Source organism: Lepidochelys olivacea (assembly GCF_965140295.1).
Source record: "Lepidochelys olivacea isolate rLepOli2 genome assembly, chromosome: 16".
NCBI classification, from domain to species: Eukaryota; Metazoa; Chordata; order Testudines; family Cheloniidae; genus Lepidochelys; species Lepidochelys olivacea.
Window position 1 is genome coordinate 7,384,966 of NC_140426.1, and position 12,994 is coordinate 7,397,959.

General features: G+C 44.4%; 1 protein-coding gene across 1 annotated transcript in view; it reads left to right on the top strand.

The window, feature by feature from the left end:
• The window catches only part of CIMIP2A (ciliary microtubule inner protein 2A), a gene marked incomplete at its 3' end in the record, with an annotated part of 72,867 nt that overhangs the window by 32,627 nt on the left and 27,246 nt on the right, over positions 1-12,994 (top strand). Inside the window, exon 5 of the mRNA XM_084650370.1 lies at positions 11,051-11,145. Coding sequence (XP_084506496.1) covers positions 11,051-11,145 — 95 coding nt within the window. The remainder of the gene's footprint in view (positions 1-11,050; positions 11,146-12,994) is intronic.

Below are 12,994 nucleotides of genomic sequence, written 5' to 3' on the forward strand. Positions count from 1 at the left end.
ACCTTAACAAGAATAATGAGAGGCCTTAGAGTTTTAGCTGCAGCAAATACTCCAATATGGATTGGACGGGAGTTTGTCCAAAGCATTAATCTTTTCGATTTTAAACTGTATCACGTCTGAGATGAGTTTTTTTTCCTAGAATGAACTAAAACTTTTGAATGTCAGTTGAACAAAGTAGTTCCAAGTGGGTTAAAGTCCAGTTTGCCCATGCAGTGGGGTGAAGGGAGACTGGGTCTGATTGATAAGATTCACTGTGTTGCTGAGTCAGTAGGCCTGGGGAGACCAGGAGAGATTGATAGCTGCCTGCTGAGAAGTGAAGCAGGTCAGGGAACCATCGATGTCTGGCTCATGCTGGTGCAATTTAAATCATTTTGGTCTTGTCCTGCTTTTCCATCCGTACGAGTGGAAGAGAGGGTCATGTATAAAGAGGCCTTTGGCTCCAGGCTGTGGAATGACTGTACCACCCTGTTCTCAAGCACAATTTTCAGCACTCACCTTCTGTTTAGCTATGGAAAGGTCCACATCTGGATGGCCCCACCAGGTGAGGATCACTTTTGGTACCAATGTTTTCAGTGACTATTCAGGAGTGTCCATAATTTTCCGCTTAATTGGTCTGCTAGGTTGTTGTCTTTCCCTGCTAGGTGCAAGGCCACTGGATACAGACTGAGGAGAATGTGCCACTCCCACAGAGCTCTTCCCTCCCTGTGTAGTTTTGTGCCAAGGGCACCTCCCTGTTTGTTTATGTAAATCACTGCTGTGGTGTTGTCATTGACCATATGGATCTCTCTCTGCTGGCAATAAGGTAGAAATGTTTTTAATACCCAGTTAATTACTGTCAGAGGTTGATATGTAACTTCCTGTGTGGGAGATTCCAATCCTCCATGCTGTCATACTGTGGCAGTGAGCTTTCCAGACTATGCTGGCTGAGTCTGTGGTAATTTTTATAGATGGAGCTACACTTCTGAGGATGTTCTGAGGATAAAACCAACAATTTGGAGACAGTAGCATCTTCTTTGGAATGGGAAACTTTTGATACATGCTGCCTGCATGTGGTCATCAGGTCCTTGCCAGCTAGTGTTTCAGGGTTCTCATTTTGAGATGTATATAATGGGTGATGTAAATTTCTGAAGATATAATCCACATCGACCTGAGAAAGATTGTGATTCTTTGCAAGGTGAGAGGTGCAGAGTGTCTATTTCTGATTGGATTCATAGATTCCAAGGCCAGAAGGGACCATTGTGATCACCTAGCCTGATCTCCTGTATCGCACAGGCCAGACACCTGCCCCACAGTAATTCCTAGAGCAGGGCTTTTAGAAAAACATCCTATCTCGATTTTAAAATGGTCAGTGATGGAGAATCCACCACAATTCTTGGTAAATTGTTCCAATGATTAATTATTCTCACTTAAATTTAGACAGGATCTATCTTCATAAACCCGTGATGAGTCGCTTTTATTATATTACCCGCCTTTAACTCTTTTTATTGACCAAGTCCTATATCATCCACTCCATTATCTTGCCTGGGATCAACGTCAGACCAGCAGACCTACAATTACCTGTGTCATCTCATGCATCTTGAAAATCAACATTAACAGACCAACAAGCTCCTGAGCCAGCTTTTTTTTACACTCTTGGATGTACGTTTTCCAGACCTGCTGTTTTTAAAATGTCTAACTTTAGTAGCTTCTGTTTAACATCCTCCTCGGATACTAGTTGAATGGAAACAATGTTATCATATGATATGGTTACATCCTGCGCTATTTTTTCTCAAATATAGAACAGAAATATTTATTGATCACGTCTGCCCTTTCTGCATTATTATTTATAATTCTACCATTTCCAACTAGTAGTGGACCAATATCATTTTCAGGATTCTTTTTGTTCCTAATATACTTTTAAAAACTCCTTAATTTCTTTAACACTGTTGGCCATAGATTTCTTCTTGTGTCCCTTTGTTTGCTTTATCAATTTTCTACAATTCGTGGCTTCTGATTTATATTTATTACCATCAAATTCCTCTTTCTTCCACTTGCTATATATATTTTTATAGCTGCCTTCTCATCCTCTCTAAACCAGCAGTTTTTTAACCAGCACAACCTTCTTCCTCAGTTGTGGGATAGTTGCTTTTTGGGCATCTAGCAAAGTCTTCTTAAACAATTCCTAATTATCATTCACATTTTTCGGATTAAATTCTTCTTCTCAGCTGATTTGGCTCGTAATTGTTTTTAACTTTTTTCCTTGCACATTATAAAAAGGGGTATAAGGAGCCAGTCATCCTGTTCCCTAGTGTGATTAGGTCGTCTGTAGCAGACACCAGCTAACACCCATCTTGTGCTTTATCTGTTAGGATACGATCCATAAATAGTCAAGATAATTTTCTTCCAAGTTATTCATGACTCAGAAACAGGTAATGTCACTTTTGAAGAGTGCCACTCTCCCTCCCCTTTTGCCCACTTGATCTTTCTAAAATAGGTTAAAATTGATTTTAACATTCCAATAACGTGAATCATCCCACCAGGGTTTAGTAATACTAAGTAGATCAAATTTATGCTTATAAATTAGGAATTCCAGTGGCTCTTGTTTGTTACCCAGGCTCCTAGCATTGGTCTATAGGCCATTACAAATTTCTTCTCTTCATATCCTTTGGTTCCTTGATTAATTTTGTTCTCAATGTCTTGATTTTGTGCTGCTGAACGCTTATATCTTCCCTCTTTTTACATTTTCCTTTTGTTATTAATGTAACACACACCTGACTACTCTAGCCAGCCTATCTCTGAGGCAATGGGTTACCCTTCTACTGAGGTGGAAACCATCCAGCTATATAGCCCCTTCTCTTCATAGAATATGGGCCAATTTTCCACAAAACCAAAATGGTCCACCCTACACCACTTACCAGTAGTTCACTTTCAGAATCTTCTGCATTCTGTCTTTTACTCATGGGACAGAAAGGATCTAAAGAGAAGATGGCTTAGACATCCACTCTTCAAAATTTCCCGATATCATCTACTGTCTGTGAGATATGCTGTGATGTAGTGTCATTAGTGCTACTTTGAACCATCACCAGTGGATCTTTTCCTATTGACTTCAAAAGCCTATCAAATCTTAGTGTGATATCTCGTGCCTCGCCCTGGGAATGCAGCACGTTGTCCTGTTGTCCACCTGTCCCTTGTAGAATATTCTTTTGATTCTTCTGAGTACTGAAACCCCAAGATGGATCATCTGTCTTCCTTGGGTGGTTGGAGAACTCTGTGGACAACCTTGATTTTCTTACAGGTTAGGCCAAGCTACCATCCACAGGTGTGTCCCGTGCATCTCTCAATTCCCTTGGACCTGCTGGATCTTTAAAATTGTCTTCCAGTTTCCCAGTTGAAGACCTGGTATTGTTTTGAAACTTGGAGCTGTGTGGAATTCTTCCTGGTTCTATTCTCTCTGGTGGCCACAGCCTGCCCATCCTTGTCTATCTCCAGCATATATGACTGGTGCCTCCTTATACTGGGGGGCATGTGACCAGCCCATGTGTCTCCCCTGCCCAGTGATCACCCACCATGCACCCAGCCTGGGCCGCAGCGCTATCCCTGACCCACGTTACCTGCGGGTGGGAGGGGGGCGCTCTCTGTCCTTTTCTCTCTGCGTCTCCCCCTCTACACGTTCAGCCACTGTCCTGCCAGCCAGGCAGAGAGCGGGACGGAGCTTGTTCTGCCTGAGAGCCTGGCTCGGAGGCAGCGGCGGCCCGCTCCCTGCCCAGGCTTGGATGCCGGGGACAGGGACCGAGCATGCCAGGATGTGGGGAGGGCTCCAGTCAGTCTGGAGGAAGGTTTCTAGTGGAGTGCCTCAGAGATCAGCGTTGGGACCAATCTTATTTAACATTTTTATTAATGATCTTGGCACAAAGAGTAGGACTATGCTAATAAAATAAGTGGATGACCAAAAGTTGGGAGGTATTGCCAATATGGGGGAGGACCGGAATATCATACAAGAAGATCTGGATGACCTTGAAAACTGGAGAAATAGAAATGGGATGAAATTTAATAGTGCAAGGTTATGCACTTAGGGACTAACACCAAGAAATTTTGCTATAAGATGGGGGCTTATCAGTTGGAAGCAACAGAAAAGAAGAAAAAACAGGTTGTACTGGTTGATCACAGGATGAATATGAGCTGCCAATGTGATGTGGCTGTGAAAAAGGTTAATGCATCAGGCAAGATATTTCCAGTAAAGATAGGGAAATGGTTATTGCCATTATAAAAGGCACTGGTGAGACCTCATCTGGAATAGTGTGTGCAATTCTGGTCCCCCATGTTTAATAAATATGAATTCAAACTGGAGCAGTGCAGAGAAGGGCTACTAGGATGATCCAAGGAATGGAAAACCTACTGTAACATGGCATGCACTCACCACCGTGACACCTCCTGCTGGTTACCTCAGGAATTAGCTCATCCCAGCCCCAGAGCACCTCCTGCTGGCCAGTGTCTCCCTACCGGTACCTACTTCCTAGTCAGTCTCCACCACTGTACTTCAGGCCCTGTGTCCCTCCCTCCACGGTGCCCCTTTTCCTGGGTACTGCCCCGCAGCAGTACCCCCACACTCAGGGTCCTCCCTTTTCCGGGGAACCCTAATCTCCTACGCCCACCTCACCTCAGTGACCCACTGCCAGTCTTCACCTAGCCCCTTCCCCAAGGGCAAACTGAAGTGGCCACTCATCATCAGCTAGGGGATTGGACTTGTTGACTCTTCCTTCCCTGGCTGCCTCCCCACAGCCCTAATACCTCTTTCGGCCCTGACAGCCAGGCTTTCTGCTTGGGGGCTTACCAGGCTGGAGCTCCCCCAGCTCCTCCTGCCCTTCCCCAGCACTACACTGTCCAGGGTACCCTTTGCTCTTTCAGGCAGCCAGGTCCACCTCTCTCCAAGGCTGGAAAGAGACTGACTGCCTTCTGGCCCTGCAGCCCTTTTATAGGGTCCAGCCTGGCCCTGATTTGCTGCCTCCCAGCCTTTTCCTGATTGGCTCTCAGCCCCAGCCCTCTCCAAGGGCTGGCTTTTAACCCTTTCTGAGCCAGAGTGGGGTGACCGCCCCACTACCTCTACGTTTTGAGAGGCGACTTCTAACCAAAAGAAGGCTGAGGGGAGATATGATTGCTCTCTATAAATACATCAGGATAAATATCAGGGAGGGGGAAGAATTATTTAAGTTAAGGACCAATGCTGACACAAGAACAAATCATAGAATCATAGAATCATAGAATATCAGGGTTGGAAGGGACCCCAGAAGGTCATCTAGTCCAACCCCCTGCTCAAAGCAGGACCAATTCCCAGTTAAATCATCCCAGCCAGGGCTTTGTCAAGCCTGACCTTAAAAACCTCTAAGGAAGGAGATTCTACCACCTCCCTAGGTAACGCATTCCAGTGTTTCACCACCCTCTTAGTGAAAAAGTTTTTCCTAATATCCAATCTAAACCTCCCCCACTGCAACTTTAGACCATTACTCCTCGTTCTGTCATCTGCTACCATTGAAAACAGTCTAGAGCCATCCTCTTTGGAACCCCCTTTCAGGTAGTTGAAAGCAGCTATCAAATCCCCCCTCATTCTTCTCTTCTGCAGGCTAAACAATCCCAGCTCCCTCAGCCTCTCCTCATAACTCATGTGTTCCAGTCCCCTAATCATTTTTGTTGCCCTTCGCTGGACTCTCTCCAATTTATCCACATCCTTCTTGAAGTGTGGGGCCCAAAACTGGACACAGTACTCCAGATGAGGCCTCACCAATGTCGAATAGAGGGGAACGATCACGTCCCTCGATCTGCTCGCTATGCCCCTACTTATACATCCCAAAATGCCATTGGCCTTCTTGGCAACAAGGGCACACTGCTGACTCATATCCAGCTTCTCGTCCACTGTCACCCCTAGGTCCTTTTCTGCAGAACTGCTGCCTAGCCATTCGGTCCCTAGTCTGTAGCTGTGCATTGGGTTCTTCCGTCCTAAGTGCAGGACCCTGCACTTATCCTTATTGAACCTCATCAGATTCCTTTTGGCCCAATCTTCCAATTGGTCTAGGTCCTTCTGTATCCTATCCCTCCCCTCCAGTGTATCTACCACTCCTCCCAGTTTAGTATCATCCGCAAATTTGCTGAGAGTGCAATCCACACCATCCTCCAGATCATTTATGAAGATATTGAATAAAACCGGCCCCAGGACCGACCCTTGGGGCACTCCACTTGATACCGGCTGCCAACTAGACATGGAGCCATTGATCACTACCCGTTGAGCCCGACAATTTAGCCAGCTTTCTACCCACCTTATAGTGCATTCATCCAGCCCATACTTCCTTAACTTGCTGACAAGAATACTATGGGAGACCGTGTCAAAAGCTTTGCTAAAGTCAAGAAACAATACATCCACTGCTTTCCCTTCATCCACAGAACCAGTAATCTCATCATAAAAGGCGATTAGATTAGTCAGGCATGACCTTCCCTTGGTGAATCCATGCTGGCTGTTCCTGATCACTTTCCTCTCATGCAAGTGCTTCAGGATTGATTCTTTGAGGACCTGCTCCATGATTTTTCCAGGGACTGAGGTGAGGCTGACTGGCCTGTAGTTCCCAGGATCTTCCTTCTTCCCTTTTTTAAAGATTGGCACTACATTAGCCTTTTTCCAGTCATCCGGGACTTCCCCGGTTCGCCACGAGTTTTCAAAGATAATGGCCAGTGGCTCTGCAATCACAGCCGCCAATTCCTTCAGCACTCTCGGATGCAACTCGTCCGGCCCCATGGACTTGTGCACGTCCAGCTTTTCTAAATAGTCCCTAACCGCCTCTATCTCCACAGAGGGCTGGCCATCTCTTCCGCATTTTGTGATGCCAAGCGCAGCAGTCTGGGAGCTGACCTTGTTAGTGAAAACAGAGGCAAAAAAAGCATTGAGTACATTAGCTTTTTCCACATCCTCTGTCACTAGGTTGCCTCCCTCATTCAGTAAGGGGCCCACACATTCCTTGGCTTTCTTCTTGTTGCCAACATACCTGAAGAAACCCTTCTTGTTACTCTTGACATCTCTGGCTAGCTGCAGCTCCAGGTGCGATTTGGCCCTCCTGATAACATTCCTACATGCCCGAGCAATATTTTTATACTCTTCCCTGGTCATATGTCCAACCTTCCACTTCTTGTAAGCTTCTTTTTTATGTTTAAGATCCGCTAGGATTTCACCATTAAGCCAAGTTGGTTGCCTGCCATATTTACTATTCTTTCGACTCATCGGGATGGTTTGTCCCTGTAACCTCAACAGGGATTCCTTGAAATACAGCCAGCTCTCCTGGACTCCTTTCCCCTTCAAGTTAGTCCCCCAGGGGATCCTGGCCATCCGTTCCCTGAGGGAGTCGAAGTCTACTTTCCTGAAGTCCAGGGTCCGTATCCTGCTGCTTACCTTTGTTCCCTGCGTCAGGATCCTGAACTCAACCAACTCATGGTCACTGCCTCCCAGATTCCCATCCACTTTTGCTTTTGGATATAAACTGGCCATCGATAAGTTCAGGCTTGAAATTAGATAAAGGTTTCTAACCATCCAAGCAGTGAAGTTCTGGAACAACTTCTCAAGGGGAGTAATGGGGGCAAAAAACCTAACTGGCTTTAAGACATGTTTATGGAGGGGATCATAGAATCATAGAATATCAGAGTTGGAGGGGACCTCTGGAGGTCATCTAGTCCAACCCCCTGCCCAGAGCAGGACCAATCCCCAACTAAATCATCCCAGCCAGGGCTTTGTCAAGCCTGACCTTAAAAACTTCTAAGGAAGGAGATTCCACCACCTCCCTTGGTAACGTATTCCAGTGTTTCACCACCCTCCTAGTGAAAAAGTTTTTCCTAATATCCAACCTAAATCTCCCCCACTGCAACTTGAGACCATTACTCCTTGTCCTGTCATCTGCTATCACTGAGAACAGTCTAGATCCATCCTCTTTGGATCCACCTTTCAGGTAGTTAAAAGCAGCTATCAAATCCCCCCTCATTCTTCTCTTCCATAGACTAAACAATCCCAGTTCCCTCAGCCTCTCCTCATAAGTCATGTGTTCCAGACCCCTAATCATTTTTGTTGCCCTTCGCTGGACCTTTTCCAATTTTTCCACATCCTTCTTGTAGTGTGGGGCCCAAAACTGGACACAGTACTCCAGATGAGGCCTCACCAATGTCGAATAGAGGGGAACGATCACGTCCCTCGATCTGCTGGCAATGCCCCTACTTATACATCCCAAAATGCCATTGGCCTTCTTGGCAACAAGGGCACACTGTTGACTCATATCCAGCTTCTCATCCACTGTCACCCCTAGGTCCTTCTCCTCAGAACTGCTGCCTAGCCATTTGGTCCCTAATCTGTAGCAGTGCTTGGGATTCTTCCGTCCTAAGTGCAGGACTCTGCACTTGTCCTTGTTAAACCTCATCAGATTTCTTTTGGCCCAATCCTCCAATCTGTCTAGGTCCCTCTGTATCCTATCCCTATCCTCCAGTGTATCTACCACTCCTCCCAGTTTAGTGTCATCCGCAAACTTGCTGAGAGTGCAATCCACACCATCCTCCAGATCATTAATGAAGATATTGAACAAAACCGGCCCCAGGACCGACCCTAGGGGCACTCCGCTAGATACCGGCTGCCAACTAGACATGGAGCCATTGATCACTACCCGTTGAGCCCGACAATCTGGCCAACTTTCTACCCACCTTGTACTGCATCCATCCAGCCCATACTTCTTTAACTTGCTGACAAGAATACTGTCACTTTGTTGACAGTATGGTATGATGAGACTGCCTACAATGGCAGGTAGCTGATCTGCGACTGCTAGTAGCAAATATCTCTAAAAGCTGATGATGGGACACTAGATGGGGAGGGCTCTGAGTTATTATAAAGAATTCTTTCCTAAGTGTTAGAGTAGCAGCCGTGTTAGTCTGTATTCGCAAAAAGAAAAGGAGGACTTGTGGCACCTTAGAGACTAACAAATTTATCTGAGCAAAAGCTTTCGTGACCTACAGCTCACTTCATCAGATGCATCCGATGAAGTGAGCTGTAGCTCACGAAAGCTTATGCTCAAATAAATTTGTTAGTCTCTAAGGTGCCACAAGTCCTCCTTTTCTTTTTCCTAAGTGTGTGGCTGCTGGATCTTGCCTACCTGCTCAGTCTAACTGATCACCATATTTAGGGTCAGGAAGAAATTTCCCTCTGGGTCAGATTGGCAGAGCCTGTGGGGGGTTTTGCCTTTCTTTGCAGCATGGGGCACTTGTAGATTTAAACTAGTGAAAACGGTGGATTCTCTGTAATTTGAAGTCTTTAAATCATGATTTGAGGACTCCAGTAAATCAGCCCGAGATTATGGTCTATTATAGGAGTTGGTGGGCAAGGTTCTGTGGCCTGCAACGTGCAGGAGGTCAGACTAGACAATCACGATGGTCCCTCTGGCCTTAAAGTCTATGAATAGCAGTGCCCTGATGAATCCAGGCCTCTAATAAGTGCTAATGTTACACCTTGAGAACAATGCTTGCTTTCTGGAAATTTTAGTTTATTAAATCAAGTTTTATGAGGTCTACCCCTCAGTGACCCTACAGGCAAAATCTCTTTCAAGCATATTCTGTAATGTTCATGTTCTTAAAGTGAGAGTTTCTATTCTTCAGATTACCTGCATCAAATGGAACAATAAATCAAATATTAACACAAACAAATTCAATTCTAAATATAGTGTTCTGGGAAATAAAACCATTTAATGAAGTACAATCATTCCAAGTCCTCAGGATAATTTAAGATGGGCTCATATCTGTATACATTCCACCAACATTAGCAGGGATTAAACCATCACATTCAGATTCACATCACAGAGCATTGTCACTTCAGCTATAGGAGTAAACAGCATCAGTGCTATCTTGCTATCCTCAATGTGGACCATGCCACAAAGGGAGGATAACACATGCTCAGGCAAGGGGATCTACAGTGATTCATAAGACAGCAGTACAATGTTGCACATCATGATTCCTGGGTTTTTTCCTGGGTCTAGGAAGAGACTGGTCATGCAGTTAGACACAGCATAGACAAGCATGCAGTTTGGCACGTTCCTTCTGAGAGACAGTATGGCAACAAGGATGAGGCTTAGGTCTTTCTGACGGGGGTTCTATTTTCAGCTGTGACTGGAGTGACTCTGTTGCCTAATCCATGAAACATGTGAATGATAGTTGCTTCCCCTCAGGCAGGGGTATGAGGCCTTTCTTCATAAAAAGGGTTGCAAAGTGCACACAAAAAGTTATTTCCTTCTCTGCTCCCTCCCTGAGATGTTACAGACCTATGATGATGTATGGCACTTGGAAAGTCTGAGCCAGAGGGTTGGTGCCTACTTTACAAGGCCACGTGGGGCTACTGCACCAGAAAGTTATCCCTCTTAATCCCTTCTGGTTGGGGGGCAGAAAAGAAAGTACAGTCTTATAGGTCTTGAGTGGATGAGGTACATCCCTGGCTCCAATAGCTGAAGGTTTAGGAAGCAGAATTACCTTGCCTCCAAAGGAAGCCTCTGTCTGTGGGAGGAGGAAATTCTGGATCCTCTTTTTTCTTTAATTCTTTCCTTGTTTTGCTTCTTTTTCACCTTTCTAGCTGCTTTCTTCTCTGATCCTCAGTGAGGAGTTGCTGGAAGGGAAAAGGAACATGAGAAATGAAAGATGGACTTCGTGTTTCTTATACTTGGCTACGTATTCCACTATGACATACCATTCGCAGGGCTATTGGTTATGAAGAAACAGTATTTCTGTTCCCATTATATGGAGGTCATATATAGACAAAGAGCGTCATCTAGCTCACAGGATTTTCCCTGGGATAGTGAAAAAAGCCATGTTTCAAAATGACCACTGGGTGTGAAATATCTAATTTTAAAATTTAATTTAGAGAAGGTTTAAAAAAATCTGAATTTGCCTAAAATAGGACTTTTAATATATGTATCTAATTCTCCCAAATGCATCCGCTTTTATATTGCTGAGCCCCATACACTGTGTACTGATGTGTTCTCAAGCAATAAATATGCTCTCTTATCTTCACCCAAAGGCTACACTGGATTCATACCGCGCTTCACTTGGATTATGGGTGTTAACTACCTCCAGGGAGTTAAAGACGCCATGAATGAATTTGACAGAAATCAGGTAAATTATAGCAACATGCATTTTTTCAGCAAATTGATTTAGGCCTTGACCCCATCCTTCATCGAGAACCTTTCCTTTGACTGTAACAGGAGCTGGATGTGGGCTCTTCTATATTCAGCATAAAGCTCTCCTAGGTAATAGGCTGAAGGAACGTCATTTGCCATAACCGATTAGAATGAACTGAAAAGCCATTTCATTTCTGATTTATCAACTAAGCAAAGTGACTGTATTAGAGAGACAAGGTGAGTAGGATAATTTTTAATGGACCAACTTCTGTTGGTGGGATAGAAAACTTGTGTCTCTGACCAAGAGAACTTGGTCCAATAAAAGATATTTACATCACCCACCTTGTCTCTTTAATTCCTAGGACTGACACAGCTACAACACAGTATTACAATGATGCTATATGGCTGCTAAGATGTATACCATAAATACCTGATAATAGGTAGCATGTCACTAAGATACTGCTAGATCATCTCCTTTTCTTCACTGAGCAACTTCAGCAACTTCTTATAAGACCCAGGCTCTGTAACAATGCCCGAAGCACTCACTTAGGCTAGGTCTACCCTAGGAAAGTAGGTTCGTATAACTATGTTGCTCAGGAGTGTAAAAAATCCACCCCCCCAAGTGATGCAGTTATACTGACCTAGCCCATGGTATAAACAGCACTATGTCGATGGGAGGGCTTCTCCTGCCAACTAGCTACTGCCTCTCTGGGGTGGAGTCCCTACTCTGGTGGGAGAAGCCTTCCAATCTGGAGCGTTTTGAATGTAGACCTTCCTTGAATTCATGGGAGTTTTGATTGAAGAACTCTGTAAAGCCTTAACCTTGGGGTTTATCCCTCTACTTGAAGAAAAGAAGTACTTGTGGCACCTTAGAGACTAACAAATTTATTTGAGCATAAGCTTTTATGAGCTACAGCTCAAGCTTATGCTCAAATAAATTTGTTAGTCTCTAAGGTGCCACAAGTAATCCTTTTCTTTTTGCGGATACAGACTAACACAGCTGCTACTCTGATCCCTCTACTTGCACTCTTATAATTTTCTTACGTTACCCAGAGATTGAAGAGAGATTTCTGGTTGCCATTTAACAATTTACTCTTCATCATTAAAAAGGGACCATTTCATTGTTGTCAGTTTTGTGATTTTATTAAGTCACTAGCACCTGGAGTCAGGTGATTATGTAATCATCTCAGCTTTCATTCAAAACAAAAAGTAAGTCTCTAGCTTTCATAGCTGCAGAGAAAAACCTTGAGAATTTGACCCAAATGCCCTCTATGTGTTCAGAACTGGAAGGAAAATTCAAATAACTTTTTTGCCCAAAAAATCTCTTGATTTTGGGAGGCCCAACTCATAATTTTTAAGGTTTGAGGTTAGCAGTACTGCCATTTATACTCCCATATAGCATTTCATGGTGCACTGCCATCTCCCTACACGAGCTCCCTGTGAAATTTGCCCTCTCGCTATACCTCATGATGTTCCATCCTCTCCAATGAACATCACTCCATATCAATTCTTCTTATTATTACAGTAGTGCCTAGCAGCACCCTGTAATGTTCTGCCTTCTGTGTTAAATCCCATTTTATCCCCCTCCCCCCCAGTGATGTCCAAGTGCATCACTGTAGACAATTCAGTGAAAACCTCTGCGCAGCACGCAGCAGCAGTCAAAAGAGCAAACAAGTGGCTTGTGGAACTTAGGCACAAGATATCAAGGCCAATGGTTTAGTAGGATTCAGAAGCAAATTGGACATTTCTATAGTTAATGAGATCATCCAGAATTACAGTAACAAAGATTTTAAAAATCCCAAGCGTTTTGGAAGGAATACGAACCCTTCTGCTTCAAGCCATAA